Source organism: Elephas maximus, chromosome 10 (genome assembly GCF_024166365.1).
Source record: "Elephas maximus indicus isolate mEleMax1 chromosome 10, mEleMax1 primary haplotype, whole genome shotgun sequence".
Classification (NCBI taxonomy): domain Eukaryota; kingdom Metazoa; phylum Chordata; class Mammalia; order Proboscidea; family Elephantidae; genus Elephas; species Elephas maximus.
In genome coordinates this window covers 50,115,220-50,137,068 of record NC_064828.1, presented here as the reverse complement: position 1 = coordinate 50,137,068, position 21,849 = coordinate 50,115,220, and the positions used below count along the sequence as shown (strand labels likewise).

Sequence of the window (21,849 nt, the reverse complement as noted above, 5' to 3'; positions counted from 1 at the left end):
TGTGCTTCTTGGATCAGGTGGATACTTGAGACTATGTTGGCATCTCCTGCCTGGAGGGGAGATGAGAGGGTGGAGGGGGTTAGAAGCTGGTGAAATGGACACGAAAAGGGAGAGGAGAAGGAGAGAGCGGGCTGTCTCAATAGGGAGAGAGTAATTGGGAGTGTGTAGCAAGGTGTATATGGGTTTTTGGGTGAGGGACTGACTTGACTTGTAAACTTTCACTTAAAGCACAGTAAAAATTATTTTTTAAAAAATCTCTAACTCTTGTATTTGTATGAACTGATGAAAATAATATATCATAACTGGTCTCTGGAAGTCTCTCAAGGAATGACAGTTTTATTTTTATTGTTGTTTTTTTTTTTTTTTTTACTAGTATGCACTGCAAAGCACCTAACTCATTGCCAGGCACAATATGTACATTGTAGAGAGTTGTCTATGCAATTTCTGAAACAAAATAGGGCACAAGAGGCAGGGCATGAAATTTGCAAATTTTCATGTGAGGGAGAATAATGGAGGTAGATCTAAAACATCTGAAAATGCCTGAGACAAAGGGACCTGACTGGGGGGAGTGTAAAGGAGTATCCAGGCAGCCAGGACACCCTGGCACTCTGTGTTCTTAAGAACAGTCTAAAAAATAAAAACACAAAAGGGGAGAAGGTGACCTCTGAAGTCAAGCTCACCTACATCATCATTCTGCCTGGGACAGGTCTTAGCTATGGAATGTGCTTGAGACTACATTTCAGATTTTAATTTTTTTAAAAAAACAGAATCACAACCAATCTGAATTTCTATGTTCCCCATCACACCCCAATAACATAAACAAGCAAGTGAATCTCCCTTGGTTATTGAGCTAAACAGCAGTATGTTTTCAACAGACGGCTGGATTCCCAATAAAACAATTTAATGTGGGGGCTAGTCACTGATGAGAAAAGTTAGGCAAAAAATTGATTAAAGAAAAAAGTAACGATAGAAAGATTTTCAGAAACATTTTTCCAAAATTCTCCTTTATTAATCTTCTAAAAATCTGATTTTTTTATTCTGCATATCATTCTTATTTCCTTCTAATGGAAATTTCTAATCCCATTTTTAATGAATTAAAACAGTACTATATACATCAAGAAGGTCTACAAATATTTTTGGCATGCTCAAGAAAGGCTGTGTGTTTTTATAGCACACTCTCCTTAAACAGGACTATTTGTCATTCTTTGAAACACTAAGACATAAAAAAGAAAAGACCTGACTCTGTGTGTGGCCATGTTACTTTGCTTAATGCACTAAAATGCAAGGTTTTTTAGAAAAAAAATCAAGAAGTTTCTGCACCATTGATAATCTGACAGTAACTATTTATTGAAGGTAAAATACTTGTTGTCTGCTGTCACTATTTGTTTTAATACATAATCTCACTAACTAAATGAGCTTAAAGCAATGCAGATAAGCAATGGCATGTACAGGGTCACTTAAATGCCAATTTGACGGTTTCATAAACTTTGGAATTCTTTTCCCATGAGTCTATTCTCAGCTACTTAATTGTGAGTAATATCCATTTACAAACTTTAGGTTGGCCATAAAAGGGTTGTCTTCCACGTTCAGCACATTTCAGTGCCCTAAGCAACAACAAAAGCTAATAATTAAAGTTTCTTTAAACCTCCATAAAGAGTTAAATGAAGAAGAATGTAGAATAAACCAAGCCATAAAAATCTAGTGGTGAAATAAGGAGAAAATCAGAGTTTCGACAAGTTGAATGGCAAAAGGTAAACCATAATCTAAATTGCATTTATACAGTATTACTGAAAATTGTGGTTGTGCTGCTGTGTAAAAAGCAATTCCGATAAAAATATGGGGCAAAAATGAAACATGAAAAATAGTAGAGAAAAATAAAGCCATCTAATTTTCCAAATTGATTGGCCTATAGCCATCTTGTGTTATCATTTATTTTTTTATTCCAAAATTAACCAATATAAGAAGGAGTTGATTCAAATCAGACAGTATAGTGACCAAAAATATCAAATCTTACACACCAAGATTTAATTTTCCTTAGTCTATTTTTATTCCAGTTATTGTTGCATCATCAAAGTAAGAATGTTGGTCAAAAACAGAAATAGAAGCGTGGAGTAGAGCATATAGATTCTAACTGCAAATCTGCCATCAATTTTTCCTGTGAGAAGGCTTAATTCAGATCTCATATACAAATTTCTAAAACATTTTGTTTTCCTTTTTAAAAAAAATACATTTTCATGTGTCAATGCTACTGAATAACTTCTCTTCAGACAGTAAAATTTGTAAGTTTAAGAAAGTTACTTTTTAGCTAATTTTTGATCCCACGGGGATTTTAAAGATTTTCTTGGTCTCTGTTGTTGAAATCCGAATTTACTTTTTCTTACTCGCTTAACTTCTTTTCCTTTGATTTGCAAGAATTCCGATGATGACACCTTTAAAAAATATATAAAGTGTGCTATTAAAGAAAGTTATAGCATGAGAGTTATGAAATTATCCATATCATAGACTTCTAATTTCTATGTATATTTTATAACAGAATATAAATTCTAAAGGCAAATTGATATCGTTGTTGTTAACTGCCATTAGGCCAATTCTGACTCATGGCAACCTGACGTATGCAGAGTAGAGCTGCTCTGTAGGGTTTTCGAGGCTGTGATCCTTCAGAAGAAGATCAGCACACCTACCTTCCAAGGTGCCTCTGGGTGGGTTGGAACCACCCATCTTTCAGTTAGTAGTCCTTAACCACTTGCGCCACCCAGGGACTCCCTGGTAAATTGATAATTTCCTCTAAATCCATTCCTATTTTACATATACAGCTTCATAACAATAAAAATATTAGCAGTAATTTATTTATAATATTTTTATTTATTGCCTTAAAATATTGAAAAGGAAATATAGTATTTTCCCTGTATAAATTTTCTCTTCTTGATTGGTACTTTAACAGAACTTACCATTAGTCTCTTAAAGTTTGGCGTGACCGGTGGTTGCAAGCACAAGCTAAAAAGAACTTTAATGCTTTACACAACTATTTTGAACATTTATCCATTTGTACTTCTTACGGTTCTATTATATTCTATTACTGCTCCTTGGAAAAAAATCAAATATACTTCTGTCTCACAAATAATTGCCTTTTAAACAATATACGTATTTGTAATAGTGTTTTCCTAGAAAAATTGCTGAATTCATGGTAATGGTTCATCGAAGGATATTTTCCTCCGTGGGCTCCTCTGTATTTTCTAAGACAAGATGGAAGGAAAAAAGCAGAGAGGGTTTCCTTGGGAAAAGCAAGGAGATATGGCTGAATAAGTACAGGAAGCCAGATAAGAGAGGTGTTCTTATAAATTAGGTAGTGAGTCTGGGCTTGATACACTGACAGAGTTATTGCGGCTTCTTGGGTAAAGAAGTGACAAAAATACAGAGCATTCCATCTAACCATCCAGTTAATATTTGAATTCTCTCTCCTAAATAGAGAATTCAAATATTATCTCCACCAAGTAGTCATTCAACCTGGCTTGAACACAGTCAAGAACATAGAACTTGGATATATCCAAAGGCAGCCCACTAACCCTTTGACTTTTCTAGTTGTTAGAATTTTTTTGGTTCTTTATTATTGGGCGGAACAACTTTTATCCACCAGTCTCAATTCAAATTTCAGTAACCATACAGGCACAATCTAGCTCTCTTCCATTTGACAGTGAAATATTTGAATACAGCTAACTCCCCTGGGCCTGCTCTTCCCCCAGATAAGCATCCCTGGTCCCTTCAACTCTACCTCACATGACATAGTTTTGAAGTATTATGCTTTGCCATCTTGAATGCTCTCTTCCAAACACTCTCCAATTTGTCACTGTCCGTCCTGGGGTAGAACACCCAGATGTGAATACAATATTTGAGGTGCAGTGTGATCAGATATGTCAGGAGAAAGATGACCCTCTTTTATGGTATTCATCAATCGATACAAACTATGACTGTATTTGTCTTCCTATCTGAAAACTACATTATAACCTAAAACCCTGAAGTCCTTTCACATTACTGTTGTGTCATCCCATATCTATGCACTTAGTTTGTGGACCCAAAGGCAGAACCATATACACATTTTTCCCAATTAAATTTCATCTCAAATCTGACCAACCAAATCTTACCCATCAAATTTTGGATGTTATCTGCAAATCCAATCAACGAATCTTCCATATTCTCAACCAAATTAATGGAAAATATGCTGAATCACACATAGCCCTGTAACACTCCACTAGTGTCTTTTGTCCACCAATATGCATCCTTATTACAAATCGACTTACTTGGTCACCTGACCGCAATCTAGTCTCCAAAACTGTCACTGGGAAGCTTTCATAAGTGGATTGCTGAAATCTAGATTATAATAACAATACCCAATGCTTACTGAGGTTTTTTGTATGTCAGGCATTGTTCTAAGTGCTTTATATTATAAGATCACATATAATCCTCACAATAACAACACAAGGTAGGTACTGTCCTTGTAAGGACAGATAAATTCATTAATCTCCCAAGGTCAAACTGCTGTAAGTGGTAAAGTGAGGATTCCATCTCTGGCATTCTAGCCCCAAAGTCTGTGCAATTCACCACGATACTCTTGTGGTAAACACTAGGTCTAACATTTTTCTGATATTCAGGCTAGTAACTTGAGGAAATGAGGTTGATCTATGACTTGTCCTTAGGGAACTCATGCTGGCTTCAAGTGATTACTGATTCTTTTTATAAGCGTTCAAGCACACTATCCTTTTAATGACTCATTTAATCATTCTAGAGTTTTGTCCAAGATCAATGCATGGACTGATAAAGCCACAACTCCCACTCTTAACAAAAAAAAAATCAGACCTACAGTTGTCATTCTGTAGGTTTCTGGCACCAATCCCATAGCCGCCACTCCTCAAAGCCACTGCTGACAGGGGCGCAGCAATCTCATTTGCAGGAATCAGTGTGTCTGAGACAACAGGCTTAAACTTATCTAGGGTAACTCTTAAAATCTTTTACCAATCTTGGGCTTCAAGTTTCTTTTACCAATTCTTCTTCTCTTCTTCCTAAACTAAAACTTACTCTCCTTGTCAGATTAAAGAGAAGCAAAGTAGGAATTTATCAGCTTCCTTTTCTCTGTCATATTTCTGTTTATTTAAAACTTCAACTGTGTTCCAAAAATAAATTGAGGCAGCTCTGTCATCTGCTCTCATCACACTATTCATCCATAATGACAGGGTTATCCTTCCTTTTTTCCTCTCTTTGCTCCAAAACTAACACACAAAATACTACTTTGTTCTTAGCATTATTCCCAGGTCTCAACCCATTCTGGATCTTGGCCTTTTGGTATTACTGTTATAGCCACACGCCACTTTTGTATTTATCTATGGATATGTATTTCTTCTTTCATCTTTTCTATGTTTTAAAACTCCGAATGTAATAGATCACTCATAATTGTTTTGTGAGAATTTGGGAGGTTTAGAGCTTCTCACAACTCTTTAAATTTCCTTTCATTTTAGAATCTCAGATCATGTAATCATATCTAAATTTTTTACTGACATTTTCCCTCCTAAAATTGTTCAGTAATCTTCTCACTGGCCATTGTATCAGTCATTTCTTCACACACACACACAAAAAAAACCCTGTTGCCGTCGAGTCGATTCTGACTCATAGTGACTCTACAGGACAGAATAGAACTGCCTCATATGGTTTCCAAGGAGCGCCTGATGGATTCAAACTGCCCACTTTTCGTAAGCAGCCATAGTTCTTAACCACTATGCCACCAGGGTTTCCCATTTTTTCACAGGTCATCATTATTTCTAATTAACCTTTCCTTTTTGTTGGTCATGATTTAGACCGGAGTACTAAATGACCTTTATTGTTCTAATAAACGACCTTTATTGTTCTAATAGACTTCCAAAAGTAGAAATGGCCATAAATGTAAGGATTTATCAAATTCTTTACTTTTTTTGTGAAATGAGGGCTTCTGACATATGTCTGAGCAGCTGAAGTTCTGCACTGCTCCTCTTTCACACCTTTGTGCTAGTCCCATTAGGTATGTTGAAGGAGGTCTTCTTTTCCCTCCAATCTGGCCAGACTTGAAATATGCTGCTCCTTATTCCTGTGCCAGAGATGCTAGAAACTAACTTCATGGCCTCAAATGTCCATGTACAGGGTAAAGTTCACGGATAATAACTGATCTTTAGATACTAAAACGAATAGATAAATACAAGATGCTTGGTGAGGACTTGGTGGGATGAGTCAGAGAAATACTTTCAGTGGTATCATTTATGGCATTATAATGTGTCCCACAATAGCCCACAACAATAAACCATATGTCTTATTGGACATTCTCTTCTCCTCCCCTTGAAACACCTCTAGTTTCAGTTTAGTGTCCTCTTAATCTATTCCCCAAGTCTCTCTGCTCAAATCATTCTTGCTAGTTCTGCGAGGGACACTCCGTTCTAGTCATTTTTTACAACTGAATGCTTGTTTCTGTACTTAATCAGACATCCATTAGTTGTTGGTACAAAAGGGCAGCATTGCAAAGTGGTAAGAAGCGAAGGTTACAGAATTAGACAACCTCGGTTCAGGTCCTGCCTCTGCAACTTAACTAGATGTTTGCGCTTGAGCAAGTTATTTATCACCTCTACAACTCAGTTTTTTAGCTGTAAAATGAGGGCAATAATAAGTTTTTATTAGGCATAATTAAAATAACATACATAAAATATTAATTAAAGTGGCTGGCACATAGTAAACACTCAATAAACTCTAGTTACCAAAATAAATAATTTTGCATAAATTCTTAATAATATTTACTACCAGCCACAACAAGCCAAAACAACTAACATTATGGAATTTTTCCAATGAAGGATTTGAAATCCCTGACAGGCCATCATGGTTAAACCATTTTGTCCAGAAAATCCATTTTATTCTTCATCAGACTTAGCAGTTAACCAGTTGCCTCTCGTGTCTACCTTTGATTTTCAAAGTCCCAGCAGCTCAGATTGAAGAACAGATAAAAAACACCATCTATGCACACAAGCTTAACACTTTTTCAGCAAGATATTATAGTCCTTAGAGACACTTTCTAAGTCTCCACATCTAGAAGGTGTCAGCCTAACACACAGGATTCACCTGGAATAGTTAGCAATTAGTGGGTTCAATTAGTCTTGGCAGGCTTCACTTCATACTCCAAGTGCCTGCTTCAGAAAGACAGGTGCCTTCTGATAGGGTTGGTCACCAATCACAAAATAAATCCTTCCTCCCTGATGGCAGTGCAGATTTTCTCTGATTGCTTGTGGATCTTCCTTATTACCTATTGTTTCTGGAAGATCAATATGCTAGTGTCATGCAGAATGAACCTAAGAAGGCAGGACCTCAGACATAAAGAAAACGAAGAAGTAATTCCACTAATCCAGAAATGAAGTCACCAGGATCTAGACTAGCATGTGGGCAACCAGAAAAAAGATGAAGAAAATATAAGCAGTGATGTTTGGGAAGAATCCTGGCCCTGGAGACTGATTATATATAAAAGGCAAGGGCAGACAACGGTCATAGGTAAATCCAAGGTTTAAGTGTTGGAAGTCAGGGGCAAAAACTGAAGAACTAGTAATGGCCAGCTGACTTGGATGAAGCTTGGTAGGGCTGTGGTGATCGGTGGGGAGAGGGGAGCTCGGAAAGAGAAAGATCAATGAGGAAAGTTGTTTCTTTGAGAATGGGCATCCCTCTGAATCAACCTGATGGGGAGGGACCCCTCATAATAATCAAAATGGTATGCTATGGCAAATGGAAAAGAGGATTTTCTTAATCCTAATAATGCATCTATCTTTACATTGTTGTTGTTCGGTGCCATCAAGTCGGTTCCTACTCATAGCGGCCCTGTGTACACAGAATGAAACACTGCCCAGTCCCAGGCCATGACCACAATCGTTGTTATGCTTGAGCCCACTGTTGCAGCCACTGTGTCAATCCATCCCGTTGAGAGTCTTCCTCTTCTCCACTGACCCTGTACTTTACCAAGCACGATGTCCTTCTCCAGGGACTGATCCCTCCTGACAACATGTCAAAAGTATGTGAGATGCAGTCCTGCCATCCTTGCTTCTAAGGTGCATTCTGGTTGTACTTCTTCCAAGACAGATTTGCTCGTTCTTCTGGCAGTCCATGGTATATTCAATATTCTTCACCAACACCACAATTCAAAGGCATCAATTCTTCTTTGGTCTTCCTTACTCATTGTCCAGCTTTCCCATGCATGCCTATGAGAAGATTGAAAACACCACGGCTTGGGTCAGGAGCACTTTAGTCCTCAAGGTGTCATCTTTGCATTTCAACACTTTAAAGAGATCCTTTGCAGCAGATATGCCCAATGCAATACGTCTTTTGATTTCTTGAATGCTGCTTCCATGAGTGTTGATTGCGGATCAAGTAAAATGAAATCCTTGACAACTTCAATCTTTTCTCTGTTTATTGTGATGCTGCTTATTAATCCAGTTGTGAGGATTTCTGTTTTCTTTAGGTTGAGGTGTAATCCAGTAAGTGCTTCAAGTCTTTTTCACTTTCAGCAAGGAAGGTTGTGTCATCTGCATAACGAAGGTTGTCAATGAGTCTTCTGTCAATCTTGACGCCCTGTTCTTCATATAGTCCAGCTTCTCAGATTATTTGCTCAGCATACAGATTGAACAAATATGCTGAAAGGATACAACCCTGACACACACCTTTCTGGACTTTAAACCACACAGTATCCCCTTGTTCTGCCCAAACAACTGCCTCTTGATCCATGTACAGGTTCCTCATGAGCACAATTAAGTGCTCTGGAATTCCCACTCTTCGCAATGTTATACATAATTTGTTATGATCCACACAGTTGAATGCCTTTGTGCAGTCAACAAAACGCAGCTAACAACCCTCTAATATTCTCTGCTTTCAGCCAGGATCCATCTGACATGAGCAATGATATCCCCGGTTCCATATCCTCTTCTGGATCTGGCCTGAATTTCTGGCAGTTCCCTGTTGATATACTGCTGCAGCCGTTTTTGAATGATCTTCAGCAAAATTTTGCTCACGTGTGACATTAGTGATATTGTTCTATAATTTCCACATTCAGTTGGATCACCTTTCTAGGGAATAGGCACAAACAGATCTTTTCCAATCACTTGGCCAAGTAGCTGTCTTTCAAACTTCTTGGCATAGACGAGTGAACGCTTCCAGCACTGCATCTGTTTGTCGAAACATCTCAATTGATATTCTGCCAATTCCTGGAGCCTTGTTTTTTGCCAAAGCCTCCAGTGCAGTTTGGACTTCTTCCTTCAGCACCATTGGTTCCTGGTCATATGCCACCTCTTGAAATGTTTTGAACATTGACCAATTCTTTTTAGTATAATGATTCTGTGTAATCTTTCCATCCTCTTTTGATGCTTCCCATGTCGTTTAATACTTTCCCCATAGAATCCTTCACTATTGCAGCTCGAGGCTTGAATTTTTTCTTCAGTTCTTTCAGCTTAAGCAATGCCCAGTGTGTTCTTCCCTTTTGGTTTCCTATCTTCAGCTCTTTACTCACGTCATTATAATACTTTGCTTCATCTTCTCGAGCCACCCTTTGAAATCTTCTGTTCAACTCTAATTCATCATTTCTTCCTTTTACTTTAGCTACTCAATGTTCAAGAGCAAGTTTCAGAGTCTCTTCTGGCATTCATTTTGGTCTTTTCTTTCTTTCCTGTCTTTTCAATGACCTCTTGCTTTCTTCACATATGAGGTCCTTGATGTCATCCCACAACTTGTCTGGTCTTCGGTCATTAGTGTTCAACGTGTCATATCTCTTCTTGAGATGGTCTCTAATTCAAGGTCGTACTTTGGCTTACGTCGACTTGTTCTAATTTTCTTCAGTTTTAACTTGAACTTGTGTATGAGCAATTGATGGTCTGTCCACAGTTGGCTCCTGGCCTTGTTCTGACTGATGATATTGAGCTTTTCCATTGAAACTTTCCACAGATGTAGTCAATCTGATACCTGTGTATTCCATCTGGCAAGGTCTATGTGTATAGTCGCCATTTATGTTGGTGAAAGAAGGTATTTGCAATGAAGAGGTCATTGGTTTTGCAAAATTATGGCATGCAATCTCCAGCATCATTTCTATCACCAAGGCCATATTTTCCAACTACCTATCCTCCTTCTTTGTTTCCAACTCTTGCGTTCCAATCACTAGTAATTATCAACGCATCCTGATTGTATGTTCGATCAATTTCAGACTGCAGAAAAATCTTCTATTTCTTCATCTTTGGCCTTAGCAGTTGGTGCACAAATTTAATTAATAGTGGTATTAACTGGTCTTCCTTGTAGGTGTATGGATATTATCCTATCACTGACAGCGTTGTACTTCAGGATAGATCTTGAAATGTTCTTTTTGGCAATGAATTCAACGCTGTTCCTCTTCAAGCTGTCATTCCTGGCATAGTAGACCATATGCTGGTCCAATTCAAAATGACCAATACCAGTCCATTTCAGCTCAGTAATGCCTAAGATATTGATGTTTATGCATTCCATTTCATTTTTAATGATTTCCAATTTTCCTAGATTCATACTTCGTACATTCCAGGTTCCGATGATTAATGGATGTTTGCAGCTGTTTCTCCTCATTTTGAGTCATGACACAAACAAAAGGTCACAGCAAATAAAGGCCCTGAAAGCTTGACTCCATCTATGTCATTAAGGTCAGCTCTACTTTGAGGAGGCAACTCTTCCCCAGTCGTCTTTTGAGTGCCTTCCAACCTGGGGGGCTCATCTTCTGGCACTATATCAATGTTGCACTGCTACTCATAAGGTTTTCACTGGCTAATTCTTTTCAGAAATAGGCTGCCAGATCTTTCTTCCTCATCTGTCTTAGTCTGGAAGCTCAGCTGAAACCTGTCCACAATGGATGACCCTGCTGGTATCTGAATATCGGTGGCATAGCTTCCAGCACCTCAGCAACACACAAGCCCCCAGAGTACAACAAATTGACAGACACATGGAGGTAACTTTAAATAAATGTAAAAATTAAAGTATTCCGTAAATAATAGTAAGGTGACCATGCAGACACGGTAAAAATATTAAAATGATGTATAAAGAACCTGAATCTAGGAAATACTCTCACATTAAGAAAAGACTCAGGAGTTACGGTAATCCTAAACAGAGGAAAGTTAAAAGGCTACGAAGTTCATCCAGTTCTGGGTCCTGGGCTATATAGTTCCTGACTCTCCCAAAATGATAAGTGGAAGACTCTTGGTGTTTCTGAAGGAGGTTCCTTCCCTCCCTGAAAGTCTGTTCTCTCTCCTCAGGATTGTAACTAGGTTTGAGACTGAAAGCCCTTAAAAACTAAATAGTCCCTTTTCCCAAATAGGCAATTTGCACTTTTGAGGTCCACTTTTTCAGGGTGACTCCCCCGCCCCATGCTTCTGTTTCTACCATTTCCTCCTACCTGCATATCCCAAACTCCCATAACTGTAAGGGTTTCCAACATAAACTTTTTTTTTTTTTTTTACCTTTAGAGACATCCGCTTGGCTGCTTTTGAGTCACCTGTTGGCTGTTCATCTCCCGAAAGTTTACGTGATTCCTCTGCTCGCTGAACTTCTGAAATTTCCTGAGGTTTAAATACCATGCTGCCTGCTTCTGAGGCTCCCCATTCTGATGTATCCTCTTGTTCAATCTGAAAAACGTTTGATACAGCTTCGGGAATTTCTTCGAGCAGACTTTGCTGAAAAAGGTAAACATAAAAGAATGCTCTTTTTATTGGCCCTTCCGAAGTTTTAAGGCATGCAATGTCTTCTAGCTGACAACAAAATAAATAGGAAAAGGCATATTTGAGATTAAGCAGAGGTGATAAATTCCCTCTGAAGATTTGGAAAGAGAAACTCAAATTTAAGAAAAATGGAGGCTGGCAAAGTACTGTCCTTGTCCCTTGTCCCCAAAAAGATGGCTAGCCCACAGTTATCACAAACCCTAAGGAAATAGACAAGACTATAATCTTGCTCTGATGCCACCCCACACTCACACTGAGTGAAGGGCTAGGCTAGCACATTCGACAAAAAGGCATTGCTGGCTGGTTCTCATTTTCATTATCCATCACCCAGGCTAAGATACCCAGCTTTGCTTTTAGGTCAGCCTTGGATCCACTGAGAAATACAAGCCCAAACTGAGGTTCCATGGCCATGAGAAATGGGATGCTGTTCCTGCAGGAACCTGACCTCAATTCCTCAGTGAAGAGCTTAAGTACTGACTCAGAGGCCTTGAGAAGACCACCAGGACACCCCCGTTCCATCCCAAGGCCAAATGAAAATCTGTCACAAACTCTCATCCCTCCACCTGTTTTGTGTTCTTCAAAAAAACTCTCACTGACTTAGAATTATATCTCTGCAGTATTAGCCAATTTAAACCAAGATTATTTTAGATTACGGGGCACAGGCAGTTAAAGCCTCACTGCCTCAAATTAAAAAATGATGAAAACTAGTATGACTTACATAAAAGTCTGACTTCTACAGAATGTCAAATGCAATTGTATCACTTTGTTCTTTGGTATACTCATTCGCCAATAAGTAAAATAAAGGATAAAGAAATAGCATACATGCACAACAGTTCGTCAGTCAAGAAATTTAAAGTTTGCAAAATGAAACTGTAATCTCGAGCTCGTGTTTTTATAAAGCCACTGGCTGGTGTTAGGGGAAGAATAAGAGCTTTGGAATCAGACAAGGCTGAGTTCAAATCCTGAAATTCATCCAATTAATACATATGTGATAATGGTTGAGTAATTTAATTTTTTTTTAGCCTCATTTTCCTCCTTGGTTAAAAAGGGAGCTAACAAAACCCTTTCGACAAAATGGCAGAGTAGACATACAGCGATATAAGTAGAGGGCCCTGTACCCACACCATCTACCTATGACAAGCTCCTTCATTTTATGTTCCATAGCTTTTGATCACAACTTTTCTTTTGTTCCTGGCTTCCTCAATACACTCTCCCAGGGTTCTGGTTTGGGAGACTGAGTAGTGGAAGATACCACCCACCCTCTAAAATAGAAAATGCAGAAAAAAAAAAAAAGCTTGAGGAGAGACTAACTGCAGTCCTCCAGCTGCAATTCACCTAGTCAATTTCTTCAGAACTCTGCCCAACCTCTCCTCCTCCCAAAGCCTTTCCTGGTCTTACCACTGCTCTGTCCCGTGACTCTAGTTTAGCATGTATCACACTGTATTACTGCTGTCTACGTAATAGTCACCATTATAATCATAATTGCCAACATATATTGAGCACTACTTAATTCTAATCTTGACCTCAACTTCATAAAAGAGAAACTGTTTTTAATGCTGTTTTTTTGACTGAGGAAACTGAGGCTTAAAAAAGTTAAATAACTAGCCCAAAGCCACAGTGAGATTAAGTTGCAGAGCTGTGTTTGAACCCCTCCCCCCAGTAGACTAATAATTCTCATGGTGTGGTCTGCAGACCCTTGAGAGTTCTCAAGTGCCTTTCAGTGGTCTGCAATGTCAAAACTATTTTCATAATAACACTAAAACATCATTTGCCGTTTTTCACTGTGTTGACATTTACACTGATAATGGAAAAGCAATGCTGAGTAAAAGAGTAAACCAATACTTTTCAAATGCTAACTCATGAGGTTATAAAGTCATGAAGGGGTAAAAAAGATCCATTCAAAGTGCAAGGTAGATCTACGGATTTTAATGTAATGATACACAAATAGTTCATTTATCTCATTTCAGACACTACATTGCAACTAACCTTTCAGAAACTACCACTTGTGGAATTTTGGTGTATTAACAAGGAAGAGTATCCATAATTACATAAAGAGGCTATTAAAACACAGTTCCCTTCCCAAACCTGAGTGAGGTCAGAATTACTTAATATACTTCAAGCAAAACAATATATTGCAAAAGATTGAACGCAGAAGCAGATATGAGAATACAGCTGTCTACTAAACCAGATACTAAAGAGATTTGTAAAACATGAAAGACAATCCCACTCTTCAAGCTAATTATTTTTGTTTTGGGAAATATAGTTATTTTTCATTAAAAATGTTATACTGACATGTAATTGGCATTCTTAAAGGAATGAATAAATAATTTTTATTGTTTTAATTTCTAATATGGTAAATATTGGTAAAAATCCACACAAACAAAAATTCCTTTCTGTCCTTAAACTAATTTTTAGTGTAAAGGGATCCTGAGACCAAAAAGTTTAAGAACTTATAAAATTTAAAGTGTCCCACTTTTATATCTCAAACTCTTAGCACATTGTAGACCCTCTGCATTTATTTATGAATGAGTGAATGAATAAATAATATTTTTCAATTTTTTCTACTACGTAATTAGTCTCTATTAGAATATTCATTGCATAGTATTGCAATTTGTCTTTTGATATATAGGTCAACCTTATACAAAGAGTGCCTCAAGAGCAAAAACCATTACAATAAAACCTACAAAAGTCAGAACCTGTGTAAGGCAGAAACCTGTCAGAGAAGGAAAACTAAAATATTTTCCACTAAAATGAGTGATAGAAAAGTAAGACTGCACTCTGTCAAAAGCAGAAAACTTTTGAGATATGGAAAAACAAGGCAGTCCCCTTGAATTCCAGCTCTCACAGGATTCACTCTATTTATGTCTTTTCATCAACCACGTCTAAAACAATGCCTGGCAAATAATAGAAGGAAGGGAGGAATAAATTCCTTCATGTTTTTATATTTTGTATGTGAGGAAATCAACCTTCATGACGACTCTTCACATTCAAAATGGTGAGTACTTAAAAAGAAAAGGTGTTCCATTAAGAATGCACCATTTGATCAGCGCCTGATCTCTAAAATCTACATGACACTGCAAAAACTCCACTGCAAAAAGACAAATAACCCAATTAAAAAATGGACAAAAGATATGAATAGACACTTCACTAAAGAAGACATTCAGGTAGCTAATAGATACTTGAGGAAATGGTCACGATCATTAGCCATTAGAGAAATGCAGATCAAAACTACAATGAGATTTCATCTCACTCCAACAAGGCTGGCATTAATGCAAAAAACACAAAAGAATAAATGTTGGAGAGGCTGCGGAGAAACTGGAACACCTATACACTGCTGGTGGGAATGTCAAATGGTACAACCACTTCGGAAATTGATTTGGTGCTTCCTTAAAAAGCTAGAAATAGAACTACCATACGATCTAGCAATCCCACTCCTTGGAATATATTCTAGAGAAATAAGAGCCTTTACACGAACAGATATATGCACACCCATGTTTATTGCAGCACTGTTTACAATAGCAGAAAGATGGAAGCAACTAAGGTGCCCATCAATGGATGAATGGATAAATAAATTATGGTATATTCACACAATGGAATACTACGCATTGATAAAGATCAGTGAGGAATCTGTGAAACATTTCATAACATGGAGGAACCTGGAAGGCATTACACTGAGTGAAATTAGTCAGCTGCAAAAGGATAAATATTGTATAAGACCACTATTATAAGAGAAATAGTCCAAACTGAGAAGAAAACATCCTTTTGTGGATACAAGAGGGGGGAGGGAGGGAAGGAAAGGGGCAGTCACTAATTAGATAGTAGATAAGAACTACTTTAGGTGAAGAGAAAGGCAGCACACAATACAGGGAAGGTCAGCACAATTGGACTAAACCAAAAGCAGTTGCCTGAATAAACTGAATGCTTCAAAGGCCAGTGTAGCAGGGACAGGGGTCTGGGGACCATGGTTTCAGGGGACATCTAAGTCAACTGGCATAATAAAATCTATTAAGAAAACATTCTGCATCCCACTTTGAAGAGTGGTGTCTGGGGTCTTAAACACTAACAAGCAGCCATCTAAGATGCTTCAATTGGTCTCAACCCACCTAGATCAAAGGAGAATGAAGAACACCAAGGACACAAGGTGATTACGAGCCCAGGAGACAGAAAGGGCCACATAAACCAGAGACTACATCAGCCTGAGACCAGAAGAACTAGACGGTGCTTGGCTACAACCAATGACTGCCCTGACAGGGAACACAACAGAGAACCCCTGAGGGAGCAGGACAGCAGTGGGATGCAGACCCCAAATTATCATAAAAAGACCAGACTTAATGGTCTGACTGAGACTACAAGAACCCCGGTGGTCATGGCCTCCAGACCTTCTCTTGGCCCAGGACAGGAACCATTCCCAAAGCCAACTCTTCAGACATGGATTGGACTGGACAATGGCTTGGAGAGGGATGCTGGTGAGGAGTGAGCTTCTTGGATCAGGTGGACACTTGAGACTATGTTGGCATCTCCTGCCTGGAGGGGAGGTGAGAGGGTGGAGGGGGTTAGAAGCTGGTGAAATGGACACAAAAAAGAGACAGCGGAGGGAGAGAGTGGGCTGTCTCATTAGGGGGAGAGTAATTGGAAGTGTGTAGCAAGGTGTATATGGGTTTTTGGGTGAGAGACTGACTTGATTTGTGAACTTTCACTTAAAGCACAATAAAAATTATATATAAAAAAAGAATGCACCTTTCTTTAACCTTAGGGGGCAGTGAGTTTATGTTAATTAGAGAGGAACAACTCAGAAAGGAGAATGCGAACGGCTGCAGCACAACTCAAAAATTGTAATCAATGTCACTAAATTGCACATGTAGAAATGGTTGAACTGGTGTATGTTTTGCTCTGTATATTCTCAATACCTACAACAAAATAAAAAGAAAGGAAGGCTCCATTTCAAAAAGGAAATAAGTCACATGAAAGAACTAAGAGAGCTCTGCCCTGTGACACTGAGATGTTCACACTGAAGCTGCCATGCTCTGAAGGCAGTGTGCCAGCCACTGCTTAGAAAGGGCTAGGTCTCCTGAGATGGGAACACGTTGACCAGGGCTGCCCAGACAAATCTCAGCCCAGGAACTGGCAAGGGCAGTTTCTTGGGCAGTCTAAGGGACAGTTAGGACAGACAGAGTTGTGCTCTCTGACATGGAAGAGGCACCCAAAAAATGTGCCTCGTATCAATGATACTGCAGAGAAGCCTCTCTACCACAGCCCAGTGAGTGAGGCATTTTACCTCTAAATTTGTAAGCTTTCTCATAAAAAGCCAATGGTCAACTGGTGATTGCTTGTAAATGTCAAAGCTGAGAGTATGGTTGCCACAAAGTTACAAAGAAATTGATAATTTATGTCTTCATTTTAAATAATCAAGATGATGTCTAAAAAAAAAAAAAAATGATGTCTAAACTAGGTACCTAATAGTTGGCCTCTTTCACAGTTTCCTTCAAACGGTATCTTTTCTTATACTTACAGGAATATGTAGCTAATGGTACCAAGTCAGGTTTATTCTATTAATGAAGATTGCTATTTTTCTAAGCTTAATCAATCTTGTGTTTTCAGCTTAATATGCCTATTACAAAGATTTAAAGGTCAGTTTTTTTTTTTTTTTTTATCTACCTGGAAATGATGCAACCTAGATGCAGCTACCCTAGATACCAGTTATAAGCCCACAGCAAGTGTGGTAACCTGCACAATTCATTTATCCACATACCTTTTGTTGAGACCTAGGCAGAGGATGGAACTACAAAGGGGAAAAAGACATGTCTCAATCCAGATGGATCTCAAACTCTAGTAGTTTACCATTCATGGTAATTCTAACATTACAGCATCCATGGCTGTTGTGAAAAGGTTCTGTATCCTCTTTTAACGTGGTGTTTTCCTTAAAACGAAGGGTGATCTGAATTTTTATGTATGTGGGATCATATTCTCGGGAACTAAAGAAGCTTGCTATTTAATATCATTTCACAAATCCTTTGTAAAGGAGTTGATCATCATGCCATCATTTGTTTGATGTAAATGCAGATTTCTGTACACAGAAAGACACTTCCCACTCACACAGAATATGTTCCAGATTCCTTTGACTACCACAAGTATTCTGCCAATAATACATGAAAAGGGAGTTTTATTTCTAAAACTAATTTCTGTCACTAACTATCCATATTTCCCTACAAAATTCTCCCCTTGTCAATGCTTTCAACAATTCTAACTAAACACACCCACTCCACTTTACCAACATGGTTAGGTTACAAAGGCCAGGTCATCATGTGAAAACCAGCATTATAGAAGAGTCAGGGCCATGCCCAGCCTTCGGTGTGGTTAGACACTCCTGCGCTTCTCTGGATGTACGTGGCATGGCAGGCCCCCCTTCCCCACCACAGCTGAGCCCTTGGGGGTTGGCGGGGTGGTGGCGGTCAGGGGTTGCCCACTGCATCTGGAGCAGTAGAGTCTTGCCATCTCCTGGCCGCACTCCAGGCCTCCTCGCAGACCCACCTTCCTGCTCCACCAGCCTGGACACAGGCCTTGGTGGCGGGCTGTTCCTGGGCCTACAGGCAGGTGAGGCCCAGCTACCTGGGCCCAACTGAGGCTGCAGAGGTGGCAGACAGGCCTCTTTGGAAAAAGAAACTCTGAGCCACCGCCTGACTTCTGAGGTCCCTGCTCCTGCCACCTCCTCACAGGCCGCCTGCCCCATGCTCACCACAGGCCCAGCCCAGATCCTGGGACCAGTCCAGGTAATATGATCTGCCAGGGACCCACATGACCTTATTCCCTCTCACAAACCTCACTCTCCTCCTCCTCCTCCTCCCCCTCTGGAGTTGGCCTCTTATAAATGCACAAAATAGTCAGATAGCAGATTTTTTTCTATTGTCATAAATGCAAAACATCAGATAAGGAAACAGTAAGTGAAGAGTAGGTGTAAAGGGTAAGATGATGCTCTCTTGTAAACTAAGAATGTTTTAGTAATTCTCGAACTATTTTCTAGATCTGAATGTCTCTAGACCAGAAGAGTTGTTAATTCTTTACCTCTTGAAAAGAATTTTGTGCTTTAACTCAGAAGGTCTATAGGTAGACATCAGCAGAGAGTCAGAAAAACCAGGATTCCTAATTGATATTGGGTTAGATGTGCCTGGAATTAAACGCACCTCTAAAAAAAAAAAAAAAAAAATTTCTTTTTTTTACTAAAATAAATCAGAGGAAATTTTTTTAAAAACTACTCTCTAGATCAGCACTCAAACAATAAGAGGCAGACTATTATTATATCAAAAAAAAAAAAAAAAGCCAGTTTTCTTCTAGTAGATTTCTGACTCATGGCAACCCCATGTGTTTCAGAGTAGAACTGTACTCCATCGGGTTTTCAATGGCTGTGATCTTTCAAAGGTAAACTGCCAGGCCTTTCTTCCAAGGTGCCTCTGGGTAGACTCAAACCTCCCACATTCCAGTTAGCAGCTGAGCGTTTAACCATTTGCACACCCAGAGACTCCATTCTAATATGGGTGAGGAAGATATTTATTAAAGACTTTACCATTTGAGGTTCCTCAGTATTTATCTGTAATCCCTGCTCGGATTGTATCTGAGATGTTTTGTGCCACTGCATTTTCCCCGTTAAAGAAACATCCTTGAAGGGAGAAAAGAAAACAAAGCCAATTTTAAAAATTAGTGAGACACATTATTCAGTGTATTCAGTCAATATAATGCAATAAAGGAGAAATATAATTTAGTCGATGCAACAAAGGAGAAATATGGAACAAAAGGTACAATAGAAATTTTTTTTTTCATTACAAGTTCATGGCTTTTTAAGTGTTGATCTCCACAGATACATCATCAGATTTAAAAAGTCAAATAGGTAATATCAAACCAGGTACTCTGAAACAGCGCAGAGGGTCGTTCCAGAATAATAAAAGGGTCAAGTCACTAAGAAGACACAGCAGTATACACTAATGATAGAGCTTCAATATACATAAAAGAAAAACTGACCAAACTAAAAGGAGAAATAGACAAATCCACAGTTATAATGGGAAATTTCAAACCAAGACTATCAGCCTCCAGAGACTTCACTCGTAATAATATATACTTAATAACTATAGTGATACTTAATAAGTATACTACTTAGGCACTAAATGTGAAAGTCAGTAAATAATTCTTTACATTCTTATAGATTTATAAATATATTGTTGAAGTACAAACACATAATGATAAATACAAAGTTCAGGGTATTGTTCAGCTCTGAGAAGGGAGGAAACTATTGGGGAGAGGTACAAAAGGTGCCTCAACTCTATGTGCCATGTTTTATTTATTTAAGCAATTGGAAGTAAATGTGGTAAAATATTAAATTTTGACAAATCTTAATGATGAGTACTTGTTCTACACTTGAAATATTTCATAATAAAATACTTCAAAGAAATTTCTCAATGCATTCCCTTTGGATTACATAATGATGTCAAAGATGAATTAAAAAACCTCAGGAAAGAAACCTGTGGCTTACCTCACTTATAAATATCAATGCAAAATTCCCAAATAAATATCAAGCAGTATAATTTAGAGATTAATAGAACTTGAATAAAAAGGTTTTCCCAGAACTACATAGATAATTCATTGTTAATTTATTAGATTAGTAGACTAACATGGAAATACATATAATCACCTCAATAAATGTTAAGAAAAACTGTCAATACAATTTAGCATCCATTTCTGAGAGAAAAAAGAGAAACAGGAAACAACTTTCCTAACTCCATAAGAGACCTCTGCACCAGGAACTGTGTTTTATAACAGGGCGTGAGACAGGTTGGAGCCAATGCAAAAACAAAAGATCTTATGCAGTATAAGTAGAATAAAAGAGAAAACCAAAATGTCACTATTAATAAATTTTATGACAAGACATTGGAAAAAAAAAAAAAGTCAACTGAAAAGCTATTAGACCAAATTAGAGGTAAGAAACATATCTAAGAAACTCAACAAATATCTCACAACAGCAATAACAAGTTAAATTCCCATTCTCAAAATAACAATAAGACACTGATTTAAGCAACAAATTAATAAATCTCAAAAGTATTATGTTGAACAACAATTTTTGAAAATATTATGTTGAGCAAAAGAAATTAGCTTCAAGCAGCATCAGGACAGTCAACAATAGCTCCTCCCAGCTCCTCAGTAAAATATCTACAAAGACAAACAAATATATGAAAATCCACAACACTGATATTTAAAGTCTTTGTCTAATAAATTCAATGTCTGGGCTTACTCAGGGACAGTTTCTACTAATTTTTTCCCCCCGTGTATGCGCTATACTGGGAAACCCTGGTGGCGTAGTGGTTAAGTGCTACGGCTGCTAACCAAAGGGTCAGCAGTTCGAAGCCACCAGGTGCTCCTTGGAAACTCTACGGGCAGTTCTACTCTGTCCTGTAGGGTCGCTATAGGGTTGCTATGAGTGCAAATCGACTCGAGAGCACTGGGTTTTTTGTTTTTTGGTTTTTTTTTTATGGGCTATACTTTCTTACTTTGTTTTATGTTTCATAATTTTTTGTTGAAAGACACTTAGCAACCTGAGGAGTGTTTATTCATGAAAAACAACTGAATATCAGTATACTAGTGAATTTTGTGGCATTTTAACTTGCACTAGTCCATCCCCCACTCTTAGCTATGTCAAAGAAAAAAAAAACTCAAACTCATTGCCATCAAGTGGATTCTGACTCATAGCAACCCAGTAGGACAGAGTAGAACTGCCCCAAGGGGTTTCCAAGGCTGTAAATCTTGATGGAAGCAGAATGCCACATCCTTCTCCTGCAGAGCAGCCGGTGGGTTCAAACCACCGACCTTTCGATTAGCGGCTGAGTGCACCACCAGGGCTCCTCCTGCTATGTAGCAGCCTTAAAAATTAAGAGCCTCATTCTCAGTGCAACCTGGCAGCCACTGAAGGGATAAGAACAGAGCTGAAACTCTTTAAAAATCTAATTCTCAAAAATCTGTCAATATCTGACTGTCTTTTGGTTCCATGGAAGACCTCACTTACAAAGCTATCTTTATTTGACTTGAGTTAGAGCTTACCCGCCGT

At 38.4% G+C, this 21,849-nt stretch overlaps 1 protein-coding gene across 1 annotated transcript in view; it reads right to left on the bottom strand.

The window, feature by feature from the left end:
* TTC6 (tetratricopeptide repeat domain 6) overlaps nucleotides 1–21,849 on the bottom strand; it is a 312,748-nt gene that overhangs the window by 166,399 nt on the left and 124,500 nt on the right. Inside the window, exons 4-6 of the mRNA XM_049899504.1 lie at nucleotides 19,324–19,416; nucleotides 11,508–11,720; nucleotides 2,299–2,429 (exon numbers count right to left, since the gene is read on the bottom strand). Coding sequence (XP_049755461.1) covers nucleotides 2,299–2,429; nucleotides 11,508–11,720; nucleotides 19,324–19,416 — 437 coding nt within the window. The remainder of the gene's footprint in view (nucleotides 1–2,298; nucleotides 2,430–11,507; nucleotides 11,721–19,323; nucleotides 19,417–21,849) is intronic.